The following is a 17,087-nucleotide window of genomic DNA, read 5'->3' on the forward strand; positions in this document are numbered from 1 at the left end:
CCCCAAGCTCCAGGCACTGAGGATGCCAGGTAAGAGGCACGGCTTGTGCTGGCAGCGGCTTGGCAGCAGCTCCAGCAGCAAACTCTTGTCACCTGGGGCTGGCACCTCTTCCCCATGGGATGTGCCTGGCAGGTGTGGGCAGCAGCACCGTGCAGGAGCTCTCCTGCTATGTCTGTGGGTCCAGAACTGGGCTTCTGAAATTGCACACACGGTTCTGGATATTCCAGAATTGGTCTTATAAAATAATATCCATGGTTCTGGATGTTCCAGAATTCATCTTCTAATATAACTTACATAGTTCTGTCTGTTCTGGGCTTCATCTTCTGAGATAATGGAATTCTTGGGGGAAAAAATGATGATGAAAAATACAAATATAGACTCTATTTCTACTGCCCACATTGACCTTCCCAGGCTATGCACTAGAGATGTGCACACAGGTGATACCAGTTTGCTGCTGAAAGAGCAAAACCTACAGTGGCAATACCAGAAGCCTGTTGGTCTTGTTTGGTGTTTCTTGTACATGTTATCTGGATGTCTTGTTTTGTTTATTTGTCTGTAGCAAGTGTTACTGATGAGCAGATTTGCTTACTAGAAAACTTGCAGTCAGTTTATCGTATTTCAGGATTAGTTTCTTTAGGACAAGTATGTACACAGGCTCTTTGCTATTTAATTACTCTTGAAGCTCTGCAGTTGTGTCCCTGGACTCCAAGGCTAATTGCAGCAGCCTGACTTCCTCCTGTGAGGTGCAAGCAGCATTTTGCTCTCAGCTCTTCAGTGGTCTGAGAGCTGTGGCAAACCACGTGTAAGGCCTGTAGTGCTTCCAAATGTCAACCTTGGCGTCTCAGGGTGAAACCCCACCATGGGGTGTGATGCAGCACTGACTCTTGTGCACAAAGCTCATTCTCAGGTGACATATTTACAAAACCAGCTCATTTGGAAATCCCCTGCAGATCAGTATTTCCTCCACAGATGGCCTTTGTGGCAGAGGCAGCTGAAACGAAACCTTCGGTGTTGTGTCTGAAAGTTGCACCTAAAATCTGCACAGCCTCTGTGAAAGTACTCGCAATTTATTAACACCATCTGGAGAAATGGGGGCTGCAAAGTGATGGAAGAAGTGAGTGTCAGTCCTTTTGAGGGCTAAATTGCTGCAGGTGACTCTAAATACAGAGAAGTGAGTGAAGGCTGCAGGTGCACAGCCAGAGGAGCTGGCTCATCCTCCATCATCAACCCAGCGCTGCCACAGTGTTCACCACTGAACCATGTCCTCAAGTGCCACATCCACGTTTTTTGAATACTTGAGGGACTGTGACTCCACCACTTCCCTGGGTACCTGTGCCAGGGCTTGACAATGCTTTCAGTGAAAATTGTTTCCTAATATCTGATCCACAGCACAGTTTGTAATGGAACAGGTGCAGCTGAGCCAGGCAAGGCACGTTACAATCGTCTCTAATGTGGGCTTTTTAATTTCCAGTACCTCGAAATCCAAGGACAGCACATCTTCAGCCACTCCTCCACCGGTGAGGAACGGTGGCCAGGCGGGCCCTGCCCCTGGCCAGGCAGCACCCAGCACCTCCCAGCTCTCTGTCACCCAGCCCCAGAACGCTGCTGGTCCCAGTCCCCACGCCCTGAGGAGAGGTGTGTGTTTATTTGCTTTTCAAGCCACTGCGTTCCAACTCTTGATGTGCTGCAAAAATGCTACTAAAATAACTTTATCAGCATCTCTGCCCTTACACAGACAGCAGTTTAATCTGTTGGCTTGTCCCCAAGGCCTGGCTGTAAAGCAGCTGTGACTTTTGGACTCTCTGAATGGTGATAGTGTCACCAGTGCTGTTTAACAAACTCTCTCAAAAGCTATTGATTAGTAAATGCTTGTACTTGGTAATGCACCATTCTATTTTGATAACATACCTGAGGATTTTTTGTCCAGCTAATTGCTTTCTTTGGGAGCTTGGTTTGGAATCAGAGAATTCCAAAATGTTTTGGGTTGGAAGGGACCTTAAAACTCATCTTGTTCCGCCCCCTGCCATGGGCAGGGATACCTTCCACTATCCCAGCCTGGCCTTGGACACTGCCAGGGGTGGGGCAGACACAGCTTCTCTGGGCACCCTGTGCCCACCCTCACAGGAAAGAATTCCTTCCCACTATCCCATCTAACCCCACTCTCTGTCAGTGGGAAGCCATTGTCCTGTGTCCTATTGCTGCATGCCCCTGTAAAAAGCCCCCCAGTCCCTGATGCTGGAATTTCCCCCCTTCTCTCCACAGCTATGAAGAAGCCAGCTCCAGCCCCACCAAAACCAGCCAACCCCCCACCGGGGCAGCCAGGAAGCCAAAGCTCTTCCCCAGCTGCTCAGCCGCCTTCTGTCTCTCCAAAACCACCTGCCAGAAGCTCTTCTCCTCCTGCTCAACATGCAAACCAAGGAGCAGCCCAGACCTCCTCTTCCCAGGTTTCTGCACCTCGGAGATATTCCAGCAGCCTCTCCCCAATCCAAGCTCCCAGCCACCCACCTCCGCAGCCCCCAACACAGGCAACTCCTCCCCTGCAGCCCAAAGCAAGCAGCCAAGCATCTCCCAGTGAGCACGGACCAGAGCAGCCCTGCTCCTCGCTCCCGCAGACTCCAACTCCGCCCGACACGCCCCCGCTGGGGAAGCACCCCCATGCTGCCCCCCCTGAGCCCTGCCAGGCTCCCTGTTTACCTCAGAGTGGCACCTTGCCCCGGCCACGGCCCGTGCCCAAGCCCAGGAACAGACCCAGTGTCCCCCCTCCGCCTCACCCTCCCTCTCAGCTGCCTGGAGATGGGATGGCTGCAAATCCCACGCAAACAGCGTCCAAAATAGTCACAGGTGAGTGCATCCTTCCCTATCCGCTGTCTCCTCGGGGACTGGCAATGAAGAAAGTATTGCCTGTAGCTGGGAGTTAATGTGGGGGGAAACTGAAAAGTACAAATCACAGTTAAAATACTCAATAGCTCATTTCCAGTTAAATGCCCACCCAGCTGCTCTGCACACGAGGGTGTCATTCCTGAGGCAGAAGTGTTTGGGGGCAAGTGGAGATGAACTTTCGTTATTTTTCTTCGTGTTTGGCAGCTGAACGCTGTGACAGCAGCTCACTGGGGCTGTCTCCAGTTCAGCATCTTGGCAGTCAATTCTGCTTGTACATCTGCTGCCAAAAAGCAAATATTTAGAGGAGGGAGAAGATGTAGCCAAAGGTAGTGGATTTCAGCACATATTGAGATAAGAAAAGGGCAAAAGTGGTCACTGACACGTGTTCTAATAGGCAAAACATGCAGAGAATGTTTTACCTTATGATAACAGAGGCTTCTGATGTGCTTTTAAGTTGGACGTCCAGAAGCTGAAGAATCACCTGTATTAAACTGTATTTCTTAGGTCAATAGTTATAGAGCTTCACATTTTAAATCCAATCTTTGTTTTAAGACAATCATGAAGTAAAGAAAAACTTCTGTCTTCTCACAGAAACTTCATGAAGCTTGTAGTTATTGATTTGATAGGGATAATGTTAATAAAGACAGTTAATAAAGTTTATTTTTTTTAAATGTAATTGCTGAGGCCATTCAAAATGAGCAGATTTTGGAATGTTCTCCTGCTGAGTTGCTGCTTATTCTGGGAAATTCTGAAGGAAGAGATACTGAATGTGGGAGACTAATGCTTTTAAATCTACCTATGATTAATAATGGTTGAAACTTTCCCATGACACTGCAGCTTCTCTAGAATTAGACTAATGTGTTGGAATGCAGAGTATCAATTCTGTTGCCTAACAGCTCTACCCCAATGCCTTCACAGGTGGGGATGGTTACTGCGAATAAGGTTTGTACTCACAGAAACTGCAATTGCAGCTAAACTGCTCCTGTTTGTAGCTTGAGTTCGGACATGCGCTTGGAATTGTGCTCTGCCAACTCTGTGTTCTCATCCCTACGTAGGAAATGTGCTCTGCCAAGTCTGTATCTCATCCCTACATAGCATTCTGTCTGCAAGAGGGTTTAAGACCTCTGCTGCTCAATCATAATAGGCCTGTGAACTTTTAAGTTATTCCTGAAGTCCCTGTAAAGAATTAACACTTCACACCAGGCCCCCAGAATTAGTCCCTGGGTCAGGTGTGATGAGTGACCCATTTCCAAGAGACTCGTTCTGCTCAGTGCAGGCAAATATGATTTTTCCTACAATTTGGTGGTTTATGGTTATGTTTTAATGTAGCCTTCACTTTAGGTTTGCAGTTATTTTTAACCACTTGGAGTTTATTTGGCAAAATCCAGGCTGATGTGACTAAACTGGTGGCAGAACAGCCCCAGCAGCACCTGCACTGTGGTACCTTGGCTTCCCAGCCTCACTCATGGCTCTGTCTGCTCAGTCCCAGCTCATCCACACCTCCACTCACTTCCCACTGCTCAGGTGTGAGGCTTTGGGATGCTGCTGCTGCCTCCTGAGGGAACTACTGCACAGCAGGCTGGGGAAGTCAGGACTGCCTGCCTGAGTTAGCTCAAGATTTGCCTGTTTGCAGCCAGGACACTGAAATTAGTATTGGATTGAGAAGTCAGGCTGGAAATAGTTTGAGTTTGGGATTTTTGTTAATTGGAGAAAGAGGTTGCCCAGAGAAGCTGTGGCTGCCCCATCCCTGAAGTGTCCAGGCCAGGTTGGATGGGGCTTGGAGGAACCTGGGATAGTGGAAGGTGTCCCTGCCCATTATGGGATTCTGTGATTAAACCAGCAGTAAATGAGCTGCTTAAGCAACTAAAAAGTAGCTTTGCTTTTCAAAATAACTGACTTTTCCTGATTGTACTTTTGTCAGTATATTTAAAGTACAAGGATAATTTATTCCCAAGCTGAAGTCAGAATTGAGGCTGGGCTCTGAATCTTGATAGCACTTTACAATGAAGTTAGCAGCAACAGCTGTGCTAATGAGTCAAACTTCAAGGAAAGACTTGACCCTAATTTCTCAGTGTTTCATAGTTTGACAATATTTCTTTTCATTTTAGGGTTTTCCTGGTTCTGAGGAAATTGCTTAAATGATAGCAGACAGGGAGGGTTTGTTTTACCCCAGTGTAATAGAAGAAATCCTTGTCTTGTAATTAACTTCCAGCTGGGGCTGCTTCATAAGAATTGGGCAAGGCAAGCACCTGCCAGAGGGGAGTGCAAACCATAGCAAATTGGCCCAGGTGTGTGCTGTAAACACAGTATGGAAGCTGCCACGCAGGAAAACTGAGAAGGGAAAGCTGCTGAGCAAGGATTCTCTCCAAATCTGGTGAAGGGACCTAGAAAATCCAGCCTGTTTAGCTAAAATCCCCTTGGGGAGGGGTTGAAGTGACACTCAGGCTCACCTCCAGCAGTACACTCCATGCTGAAGCATCCACCTTTTCCAGATCAATCTGTTTTTAAAGGATTAATAATCTGAATTAACACCACCACCTGTCACATAAGAGTATCTGCTCTAATATTCACAGCTGCACATACAAGCACTTACAGACTCACTAATTCACGATGTGCAATTGCTGTTTTTAATTTGAACCTTAACAAGTGGAGCAAGGGAACAAAATTAAGGTGCCAGCAAACCTTATAATAATCCCAGAACAGGAATTCTGAACTGTACTCAGGATACTGTTGACTCCTTTGTCCATGTACTGGACTTTAGTAATGCCTCAACTTCTATTTATGGTGTTAAAGTAAGAAGCCCTAGAATATTCTAATCAAAGGTTTTATTAAATAATCCAGATGTTTGACCAGCATTCAGTAGGAACTGTATTGGCAAGTGCAATGGTAAGGAAAAGGCCCCTGATTGGCCGACACTGTTGCTAATTGCTAATGATGTGTGTGCTAACCACTAACCCACCCCAGTGCCCTGCTGTGTGTGTCCCTCAGGCATGGCCAGAGAGGGGCTGCTGCTGCTCCCATTAACCCACTAAAGTGCTGGAGAGCAGAATGTGAAGCTCTTGGTGTCTCCTGGCCACTCTCACCTTGTGCTGTCTCCATGTACCGAAAATCCAGAACTGGTGTGTTCCATGCAGAGGCTCCTTCTGTATCAGATGTCACTGCACTGTCCTGTGTCACAAATGCTCTTACCCCATGTTACAGCATCCCAGAGTAGCTGCTCCAGGGGCTCAGAGCAACCTGGGCTAGTGGGAGGTGTCCCTGCCCATGGCAGAGGGTGGGACTGAGTGGGCTTTAAGTTCCCTTCCAGCCCAAACCGTTCTGGGATTCTGTGCCTTAACCCAGAACAGGATGGAATTCCAGCTGCTCTATTGCAGTATCCCAGGACACAGATCCCTGCAGGCTGTGGGGGGCTCAGGGGCAGGGGAGGCTGCACCCAGTGGCTGCTTCCCTCTCTTCCAGGTCATTTAGCTCAGAAACCTTCAACTTGAGCTTTTCTACAGTAACTTTTGGGTTAACTTCAGAATTTCATGCTTGAGTTATGAGTCCCAATCTCTCTAGGATGCCTGTCTGCACCTCCTGTGCTTGAAAACAAGGCATTTATTTGGATTTTTTGTTGATTTAAGTGATCTAAATTACTTCCTGTGTGGAGCAGCTGCTGGACTGCAGTAAGGGATGTCATGGCATATTATAAATCAGCTTTCCAAAATCTTGACAAGATTTTCAGTTACATTTTTTTGAGCTGCTAGGGATTTTTCTGGTTTGATAATTCTAGCTGCCAGGGCAGTCAGTCACCAGAGATGCAGCATTTTGTGGTCTTTTTTTGGACACCTTGGCTTGAACAAAATTCTCCTCTCCTCAGAAGAGGCAAAGACCATGACATGCCCTGTTTACACAGGAGAGAGGTTTAATCTGCATTTGCTGTAATTAACTTCTGCCTCCTTTTGACACCATCCTTGTTCTTGTTGCTTCTCAAAGTCACAGGTGGTGTTCCCTGGTGGATGATTTAGGTGCCAGATTATTTTGCTGAGTGTTTTGACATGAAAGTCCAGAATAGCTCTCCAGGGGCACTGAGGTATTTAATCCTAAATCAGACTCACTGTCCTCCCTTCTTCAGGAAGAAGTGGGTTTCTGTTACTTTGTCCAGGACTAAACCAGGGTCTGTAGGAGAAGCAATCCAAGCTGTTCAGTTGGGCTCAGCCCTTTGTGCCCACTGGGGCCAGCTCTGGTCCAAGAGCCTTCATTGATCTTTGCTTTCCCTTCTCTGTCTAAGGAAATGCCCAGGAATTCCCAAGTGAATGAGCTGGCCCTGGCCCGGCTGCTAAATTTGCTGTTCCCTTTTTGTGCAGACTCTAATTCCAGTATTCCAGAACCACTTCCAAACCCTCCTTCAGAGCTTCCTGCAGAGCCAGCGGGCAGAGAGCTGCACAACCACCTCCTGCTGGACATTGACAATGACACGGAGAGCACCGCGCTGTGACCGGAGCACTCCGGCTTCCCCGGGCTCCTCTCCTGGAGGAAAACCCTCAGACCTAACAGGGAAAAGCTTCTTCTGGCAACGTGGCACAGCTGTGCGGAGTTGGGACTGGTGCATCCTGGGGACAGTGATCTCCAGGATCATTGAGATTGGAGAAGACTTCCTCAGAAAATGGAGCCCAACCTTTGGCCAAGCTCCGGTTTCGCCCTCAGAAGAAGTTTAATGATCTGGGTCTGAACAACGGTTTTCATACTCTTGGATGGAAGGAATGAATTCCTGCAGGAACTTGCCTAGGAAGCGTGGTCAGTGCTGATACAGGTGGTATTAGCAGAAATTCCGAAAGAATAAGAAGCAGAACATTAGTTATTTAAAGTGCATGTCTGTATTGCGGAAATAATCCTTGTCATGGCACGGTTAGAGTTTATTTGTAGTTCTTAGCCCGTACCAGGAGCTGCCTCCCAAGGGACATTCCCTCTCGGATTTGCTGCAGATTCCCCTCAAGCCATGAACCAAACCCCTGCCCCAGTGCTGGTGGTGACTGCTGGTTCTCAGTCACCCTGTGGAACTGTGGATGCATCCAGTGCCTTGAAGGACTGTCATGCTGTAGGAGGAACTTCCTGTCTCTTTAATCATTTCATTGCTACGTAGGATCAGTACTTACCCTGATTTCATAGTTATTTGTATTAACCTGCTTTGTTCATGTGCAACTGGCAACTGTTTCACGAGGAAACCGTGGAAATGGGGTTTGTGCTTTTGTTGAAAACGGTTGAATTTTGAAAGAACTTTGAAACAGCTGTTTGGAGTCAGCAGTTGAGTGAACATTTATAAAATTAAAGATTGTTTTTTTGTCAACTTAAGGCATCTTTATTCTAGTGTTGTTGTTTCCAGTGGGTCCTGAAGGTCACAGTGATCCCCTGGACTGTGTAGCTTGGAGTCACTGGGTGCTCAGCTTGGTTTTCCCTTAAGGACTTTCCTCTGTCACCACACCAGCCCTGTAACAAATCTTTGTAACTCTGAATTGTTCGGTGAGCCACAAACTCCAGTCCTGTGACTGAGTTTATCCTGTGACTTTGATGTTTATCCCCCAAACTGGGCAGTGCCTTTTTCCCCCAGGCTTTCCAACAGTGTTTCACTTGCTCAAGAAGGATCCCCAAGTGCCAGTTCCCTTTAAAATGTTTAATAAAAGAGTATTTTCTGATTTTGTGAGCTGCTGCAGGTTTCCAGGTGTTCCTGCCCATTCTCACTCCCTGCACATGCAGTGCTGTCAGTTCTGGGGGTGAGGTTTGTTACTGGTATTTAATGAATTCTGGGAACCACCAGCAGCTTGGGGCGAGAGGGCAGGTGAGGGGCTCAAGGAGGAACGTCCTCCAACATGGGTGTGGGGTCCAGAGGTCTCGGCAGCCCCCCCATCCCCACAGACTCCAGGCAGGCAGGAACCAGCTCTCACTCTTTAATGTTTCTCTGCAGCTGCATGAGGCCCTGGGGCCAGGGCAGGTGATGGTACCCAGCCCACCTGCGGCCGCAGGGGTGACAGCAGTTGGTGACAGCAGTTCTCCCAGCCCAGGGTTCTCCACTGAGGTGCTCCCAGAACGGCTGTGGGGGCCCAGGCAACGAGGGGCTGCCACTGGGCGCCTCTGCCCTGGCACAGCTGGTGGCTTTGGCTGGTTTAGGTCCTTCAGGTGCCCTTGGCAGCAGTTTTGGGGCAGTTTCCATGCTGCATGCTCGTGTTGGTGTTGCCGTTGGAGTGTCAGTGATGGTAACTCAGCCAGAGCTCCCAGAGAGCCCCATCAGCACTCAAGGAGCTAAATGGGCACAGCTGAGCCAGAGGCACAACAGAGCCCAGACAACAGCCCTTGGCTCTGCCCCAGGCACTCAGGGGTGTCACTCCCATCCCTCAAGGCTGGAGGAGCTGAACCACAGGGGACCCAAGTCGTTGTAGCTGGTTATAGAGGCATAAATAGGAAGAGAATCCTGGCTTCCTGAATTCCAGGCAGTGCTCTAAGGCCAAAGAGCAAAATTAAATATTTAAAATAACCAAACCAGCCTTTCTCAGCTGGTTGGTGCCAGACAGGGTCTGACGGTGCCAGTTCCAAGTGCTCAGCCCTGGACACAGCCAGGCCCCCATTAGAAATAAGGAAAGGATCAGGGAGGAGGGTCTGTCTTAAATAAAGAAATAAAATTTAGAAAGCATTAAGAATTACATTAACCCTCTGCTAATCATTAATATTTACACCAATTAAAGTTAGTTGATGTTGTGTGGCCTGGCATCCCTGGCTATGCAAAGTACGCCCAGAGGAAGACCCCAGCACACACACAGAGGAGCAGGTTGATGTTCAGGACGTGTTTCACCAGTGGTTTCTCCTCCAGGGAAGCCACGGGCAGGGGCTCGGGTTTGGGTGCACTCTCAGCGCTCTCCTGCCTGCGCTCCATCCCGCAGAGCCACAGGAAGGTGCTCAGCAGCTTCGAGCTCCCCTTGGCCTCAGCTGCACCTGGAACGAGAGTCAGGAGGAAGGGATGAGTCTTGCCAATGCAGTGACTCCCAGGAACGTCTCATGCTCCTGTGCAAAGGGTTTGGACACAGAAACACACCTGTGGTCTCTACATGAACACTCTCTATGCTGGGACCCCTTCAGTCAGCACCTCTGGGGCTATAAGACCAGTTCTATCCTCCCTGGAGCTCTGAGCTCAGGTTCTGCTCTTCCCAGCATTTTAAGCCACGATAAACGAAACCTAAAAACTGAGTTGTAGCTGCCCCTGAGCCTGCCTAGGCAAGGGCTGCCCTAGTTCATCCCTGCCACGCCTCTAAACTGGATTTTCCCAGTGCCTGGGGACATACGTGATTTAACGCTGGGAAGGCAACGCTCATGTCCAACAAGTGTGAGACTTCCCAGCAGCGGGAGAGCTGCGCCGTAACTCATTAACTCACAACAGCTTGTTACAGATCAAAGGAACGCGCAGCAAAAGCTGCAACATTATATAAACGGGCTGATCCTGGCAAAAACAAGGGATGCGAATCATCGCTGCAGAGTGCACAGGGCGTTCTACACACAGCTGTACCTAATACCGACAAGTACAAGTTTTAAAAAGTGCAAATCCTCCTTCACTGATCTGCCAAGAACTCGGCCCAGGGCTCTGGGTTCTCCCTGCTGCTAGAGCCAATCAGAAAACACTGCTGAAAAACAGAAAGGGAACTTCATCAACATTGTTGTGTTCTCCTCCACCCTCCCCTTTTCCAACCAGTTCTGGCAGCAGGTGCCACGGTACCAGCTGCTGGCACGGGATAAGGGCCATGGCTCTGTATCCCATCCAGCTCCTTTGCTGCAAGCTTTTATAATGTCATTGAGAGTTGGAAAAGAAACTGAACTCCTGCTTAGGTAAAATGTCAGGTAAGGCCTTTTTCCTCCTGGGCAAGAGGAGACTGAGGTCAGACCTCACTGTGCTCTGCAGCTCCTCCTGAGGGGCAGCTCTGCTCTCTGGGACAGGGACAGGACCCAGGGAATGGCTGGAGGTTCAGGGGCAGGTCAGGTTGGACATCAGAGAAAGGTTCTTCCCCCAGAGGGTGCTGGGCACTGCCCAGGCTCCCCAGGGAAGGGGCACGGGCCCGAGGCTCCCAAAGCTCCAGGAGTGTTTGGACAGTGCTGCCAGGGATGCCCAGGGTGGGATTGTTGGGGTGTCTGTGCAGGGCCAGGAGTTGAACTCGATGATCCTTGTGGGTCCCTCCCAACTGAGCATATTCTCTGTTCTTTAATTCTATGATTCTTTCAGCACTCCCTGAAGCTACAGCATTCCAGAGGAAGGAGTTTGAACGTCCCTTGTCTTGCAGGCCGCTGGGAACGCCAGGGGCTTTGAGGTGTGGGGTTACTGAGCACGACCACTTACATTTGTTACCATCTGAACTATTCTCGGGAGCAGTGCTCAGCTCAAGCTGCAGCGCGGCCGGGTCCTTGGCAGCGGCGGGGCCGGGGCTGGCTGCCAGCTCCTGCTTGGGCGGAGGATCCCCACGAGTGAACCAGGTGAGCCGACTTATCTGATGGCATGAAAGTGGTGTTAAGGAAACTGCTGTCCCGGGGCTCAGGGGCGCCTCGGCCCCGCGCCGCCCGCAGAGACAATGCGGAGAGGGCCGCAATCCGTCCTCCTGCCCTGAGGGAGCAGCCGAGGGCTCCGCGGGGCTACCCTGGCCTCTCGTGGGTTGGTTTTATCTGGGACACGACAGCTGCTTGTCCTCCAGCTCAGAAGGATGAGTCTGTAAAGTCTGTACTGAGGGGACATCCCGGTGTGGGACCATCCCTGGGCTCAGACTGAGAGCGGGTCAGGAAGGAGCAAAAAGAACAGAAATTGTGGCCAGGGAGGGTTGGCTCGAAGTGGGGGTTCTGAGAGAAGAGACAACAAGTGGGAAATAGGGTTTTTTTCCTTCAAATATCTAAAAGACTCGTTATAGAGGGATGTTCTCAGTGGCAGTGCGGATAGAGAGTGATGAGCACCACGTAAAGCTGGAAAGACTGAGGCTGGAGATGAGGAAGAGCTGTTACAGGGAGGGCAGGTGAGCTCTGGACTGATCACGCACCTCCAGGCATCTCCCTCTCTGAGAATTTCTGAGTTCAGGGTTAGTCCTGTTTTGAAGCAAGAGGATGTGCTGCTGTGGGAGCTCTGAAGCTCCCCTGCCCCTCTCCTTTCTGCTCTCAGCACCAGTACATCTACTGAAAATAGTCAAACTGGCACAAACCTGTTCCAGAGGAGAGGTACTCTCTGCATTGGCTCTTTGCTGCGAGTAAAAAATGTTTCCTCGCTAAGTTAGTAAGATAGTTGGTAAAGATGACCCAGAAGCTGGAATTTCTTGGAAAATAGAGGGGAAAAGGCTAATTTGACATGGATGAAACACACACACTTGAACTTAACAACAGCTCCTGGTAGAATCTACTGTTGACCAGTCTCCAGGGTGGGATTTGTGGGCCCCAAATCAGAAACAGCAGCAAAGGTGCTGAAGCAGAGGAGAGGTCACTGCTACAGGTGTGACCATAAATCAAGAGTGAACGGAGGCTTCCATCTCCTGCTTATTTATCCCCAGGGATGTAGCATGGGGCATCCTGGAAAGCACTTAGGGCTAAGGGAGCAGAGGGGTGACGCACCATTTCAGGGGCTGGGGGCTCGGTGGCCATGCTGACCACGAGCATGGTGAGGGTGGAGATGGCCGCCAGCACCATGGAGAAGTAGAGGTAGTGCATGTACTTGACCACGCCAGGCCGGCTGTCGGGCTCGCCACACTGGGGCTCAGGGTAGATGAAGTCCAGCACCAGCCGCACGAAACCCAGCAGCAGCCCCAGCACCAGCCCCCAGAAGGCACCCTGGAAAGGAAGGGAATTCTGTGTTGGAGCAGCATCCAGCCAGGATGCAGGGCTGCTCTCAGGCCAGCAGAGTCGGTACCTTCTCGTTTGCTCTTTTCCAGAAGCAGCCCAGAATGAACACCATGGCCACGGGCGGCTGCAGGTAGGAGCTGATGGACTGGATGTAGATGAAGAGCTGCCCGCCCTGGCCAGCCTGCACCAGGGGGATCCACAGGATGGACACCACGGTGAGCAGCAGCACAAAGACCCTGGGCAAGACAAAGGGGCCATTCCTGTGAGCTCAGGCCCTGCTTTTCCAGTTGCTCAGCGTGACACTCTGACCTAGGTGTCCCACAACCATAAAGCCTCCATTGCCATCCTCCCCGAGCCTGTGCAGGGTGGTGGCACCCCAGCAGCTGTGCCCAGATGTGTGTCTGGCACTCGGGCTCTGATCCAGCTCATCCCAGTTCTCCCCACCTGCCAACAATCATGAGCTCCCACTCCGAGCACCGAGGACGGAAGTGTTTCCAGAGGTCCATGGTGAAAATGGTGCTGGCGCTGTTGAAGATGGAAGTCAGGGAGGACATGAGGGCTGCAATCATCACTGACATCATCAGGCCCCTGAGTCCTGGGAACAAGGAGAAGTAGAGCCACCCTGAGGAACCCTCAGTAGCTCCACTGCAGGGTGGCCTCGGGGCCTTCTGTGGGCTAGAACAGACTTTTAAAACTGGTTTTAGCTCCAATTTAAAATGACAGCGATAGGTTTGTCCCACACAAACCTCACTGAAATGACAGTTCCAGGGTATTTTCCTCTCTGAACTTCCCTCCCAGATGCCTGTGGCTGCAACATGCCAACCCCACCAGTGCCAGAACCATCACCAGGCTCTTACCTACAGGCAGAAGCTCCAATACCAGCTTGGGATAAGCAATATCAGAACATCCAGAGGGGTTGCCACAGATTTTTTGGCAAATTTCCGGGTCTGCACAAGCCACCAGATCTGAAATAAGCAGTGGGGAGTGAGAGGCAGCATTCCCAGCCACAATACACCAGTGTCTCTGAACAAGTTCCTCTGCTCAATGTTGTAAACTGCTTTCTAAGGGAAATACTGGAGAGCTTGAGGAGCTTCCAGCAAATGACACAGGACTATCTCAGCACAGGGATGTCTGGGGCTGCTCTGGGAGGATCTGCATCCTCCAGCTCCTAACTGGAAGAAAATTTCTTCATGTGTTGGGTATTTGATGCATTGGAGCCTCTCAGCTTATTCAGGAAAGGCTTCTCCAGCTCTGTGGAGTTGGCACAGGCAGAGGGAGGGAAGAGATCTCTCCCTCAGCACTTACCTGGGAAGAGAACCCGGCTGATCATGCCTGGCATTACCATCATAAAGAGGGGCAAAATCTTCAAGTAGGAGGTCATCAAGGAGCCTCCTTTGGCGTGGGAGAGGTTTTTGGCAGCGAGGGACCTCTGAACAATGACCTAGGAATGAAGGAATGGGTTTGGTTGGCTGCCAGCAGCAGGAGCTGGCTGGGATGACTCGATCCTGACTTTGATCTCCACTGAACTCTGGAAGTCTCAGAGGGTGATCAGAGAGCTTGCCTGTGGCTCTGGAGTTGTTGCTTTGGATCCTGACTCCTTTCAGAAACACAGGCACTGCTTGTGCCATTCCAGCCGAGCCTGGAAGGACACTGTGCTGCAGGACCTGACCCTCACCTACCCATGCCCAGGATTTTCCATTCTTCCTGCACTGGGGACTTCCCTGACCCTGTGGAGAAGCCTGGCCAAGGATCAGGACAGAGCCTGAAACAAGCAGCATTAAATAAGAGAGCAAGAAAGCACAACTGGAACAGCAGGAGGTGTTTTAGGGCTTCAAGTCCCTGGCTCTCATGGTGTCACTGGGAGGAATGGGAGCCAGATGCCGGGAAAGGTGAAAGAAGACGTTCACAGGTGGTTCACAAGGAGTGAAAGGATTAAGTTAAAAAGCGAACAAACAAACAAACAAAAGACTTCTTTATAGACTGGGATTAACACACAAACACATTCTTACCACTTTTTCCATGGAGATGATTACTAATGTTTAGTTGTGCATATCAAGTTTTCCTTCTTTAAGACTTCACCATCTGATTTTACTGATGTAAAATAAGATTTTACTGATGATACCCCTCAGAAAGAGTAAATCAATCCAGGTGAGGTCTCAACCCCCAGGTTTGTAATCAGATTCAACCAACCACAGGAACAAGCAGTGACCCACCTGATCTGTGCACCAGTACCACAGGGATGGGATGGTCATTCCCACCAAGACTCCTGGCCAGGGCAGGTCAGAGTTCACAGGGTCTCGGAAAATGTGGAAAGCATCTTCCCTGGGCAAGCCACAGCTGCTGTTTTCCTTGCGGATGCTGGGAATGGCATAGAAGTATTTTGCCTGCAAACCTTCAAGGCCACCAACTTCAATAAAACCTGAAATGGGTCATGAGAAGCTGTTACTGCATCCCCCCAGGTCAGGACTCTGATTCCAGTCTCTGGTTCACTATGGGTGATGCTCCACAAGTATTCTTTAAAAATCAGAAGCTCTTGATTCTCACACTGGGCTGGGGAAGAGCAGACACTCACTGCTGGCTGGAGGAGGTGCTGCCTCTCCTATGGGATCACAGAATCCTGGGATGCTTTGGGTTGGAAGGGACCTTAAAGCCCAACCAATTCCCACCCCTGCCATGGGCAGAGACACTTTCCACTATTCCAGATTGCTCCAAGCCCTGTCCAACCTGGCCTTGGACACTTCCAGGGATCCAGGGGCAGCCACAGCTTCTCTGGGCACCCTGTGCCAGGGCCTCTCCACCCTCACAGGGAAGGATTTCTCCCTAATATTTAACTTGGTGAAGTTTCTGTCATAGTTTTAGTGACAAACCCCCAGGAAAACACTCACTGAAGACCATGAGGGACACGGCCCCGATGAGCATGATGAGGGTCTGCAGGGCATCAGTGTAGATCACGGCTGCCAGGCCACCTGGGAGAGCAGAGAGGCACAAACTGGGATGAACTGGGTTTGTTCTGTCAGAGCAGTTCACACTTTGCACAAGTTCTTGCCCAGCAGCACAAGCAGAGCCCTGAACCTGGCTGGGGGTTCCGTCCATGCTGGGGGGAAGTTTGGCCAATGACACTTTGGAATTTCTCAAGGTTTGAGTCATCATGAGTCACCATTTTGTCACTATAAGCCAAAAGCAGAAGCAGTTCTACGGGAAATGCTTGGAAAAGCTCTACAACAAAGCCCAAGCTGCAAAGGAGGAGAAAGAAAAAGGGGTTGTGATTTTACATCACTGGGGGTGAGCAGTGGGAAAGGAATAACCTTTCTTTGTTTGGGATTTCTGCTTGCTCCCTGCGTGGCTGTTTTCCATTTGGCCACTCCTAAGCCCTGAAAGGGCATCCAAGCCTGGAGTCTTTCCGCATTACACGGCTCATTGTGGTGTAAATCCCTCACACCTCCAGAGAGCCCCAGGAAAACAAGGAAAATGTACCCTGAAAACGCCTTGGCAGAGTTTTTCCTTAAGGCAGAGCTGACCTGTGCCCACCTGGGGTGGCCTCTGAGGAAGGTTCACTTACTCTCATCTGGCATTTTTTTCTAAAAAGGTGAGTTTTCAATTGCTTTCCCATCCCAGTATCCATATTCACGGCAAAACCAGGCTGCTGGGGGTGCAGGACATAGTGCATGGCATGAATCACGGAATCCTGGAATAGCTTGGGTTGGAAGGGAGCTTAAAGCCCATCCAGTGCCACCCCCTGCCACGGGCAGGGACACCTTCCACTATCCCAGGCCGCTCCAAGCCCCATCCAACCTGGCCTTGGACACTTGAATGTCTCAGCTGACTGGGCAGGTCAGTGGCAGGGTCAGGGGTGGGGTCAGTGCAGGTCTGTCCCCAGCACGCACCGGACACGGTGTACACGGCAGTGATGGCCAGCAGCCCGGCCACGGCGATGTACAGGTCCCAGTGCAAGGCCTGCTGGATGAACAGGGCCCCAGCGTACATGTCCACCTGCGGAACAGCACAGTCACACAGTGCACTGACACCATGACCAAACTCCTCAAAGCTCCACCCCCTTCACTGGGAGCAGCCTGGTTTGGACATAGCCCCCCAGCCCCCCACAGCATCTCCCCCCATAGCATATCCCTCTGCAGCCCCAGCTCCTCCCTGCCACAGCAGGACAAGGGCCAGCTCACTCTTAAGCCAGTTTATCATTATTGCTGGTCACAGTGGTGACAGTGAGGGGATGACAGGGCTGTCACGAGAGGGGAGCGTGCACAGCTCTGGGACAAAGGCATTGGGGTGAGTTTCTCTTTCTCCAAGCCCCAGGGTGGTGAAGCTGGGCTGGGCAGGGCAGGGACTGGGGAACCTGCCCTGCAAACCCCCCCCCCCGGCTCCTC

At 50.6% G+C, this 17,087-nt stretch overlaps 2 protein-coding genes across 7 annotated transcripts in view; one reads left to right on the forward strand and one right to left on the reverse strand.

Annotated features, from left to right (window-relative positions):
- The window catches only part of ARHGAP17 (Rho GTPase activating protein 17), a gene marked incomplete at its 5' end in the record, with an annotated part of 22,960 nt that extends 14,749 nt beyond the window's left edge, over positions 1-8,211 (forward strand). Inside the window, 4 exon segments of the mRNA XM_017734262.1 lie at positions 1-29; positions 1,472-1,635; positions 2,263-2,841; positions 7,227-8,211. The exon segment at positions 1-29 is cut by the window's left edge and continues 21 nt beyond it. Of these exon segments, the coding sequence (XP_017589751.1) occupies positions 1-29; positions 1,472-1,635; positions 2,263-2,841; positions 7,227-7,357 (903 nt within the window).
- Positions 8,212-8,790: 579 nt separating this feature from the next.
- The window catches only part of SLC5A11 (solute carrier family 5 member 11), a 15,699-nt gene continuing 7,402 nt past the window's right edge, over positions 8,791-17,087 (reverse strand). For 5 of the 6 annotated variants that reach the window (XM_017733998.1, XM_017733997.1, XM_017733996.1 and 2 more), the window contains 9 exons: positions 16,593-16,698; positions 15,594-15,674; positions 14,922-15,127; positions 14,014-14,149; positions 13,566-13,673; positions 13,153-13,303; positions 12,776-12,944; positions 12,481-12,696; positions 10,734-11,381 (listed from right to left, as the gene is read on the reverse strand). In XM_017733998.1, coding sequence (XP_017589487.1) covers positions 10,779-11,381; positions 12,481-12,696; positions 12,776-12,944; positions 13,153-13,303; positions 13,566-13,673; positions 14,014-14,149; positions 14,922-15,127; positions 15,594-15,674; positions 16,593-16,698 — 1,776 coding nt within the window. In that variant the 3' untranslated portion in view covers positions 10,734-10,778. Of the gene's footprint in view, positions 9,844-10,733; positions 11,382-12,480; positions 12,697-12,775; positions 12,945-13,152; positions 13,304-13,565; positions 13,674-14,013; positions 14,150-14,921; positions 15,128-15,593; positions 15,675-16,592; positions 16,699-17,087 lie in introns of those variants that run through there. The other variant, XM_008633404.2, reaches the window with a different exon arrangement.

This window comes from Corvus brachyrhynchos, unplaced genomic scaffold, assembly GCF_000691975.1.
Source record: "Corvus brachyrhynchos isolate BGI_N302 unplaced genomic scaffold, ASM69197v1 scaffold5, whole genome shotgun sequence".
Lineage (NCBI taxonomy): Eukaryota > Metazoa > Chordata > Aves > Passeriformes > Corvidae > Corvus > Corvus brachyrhynchos.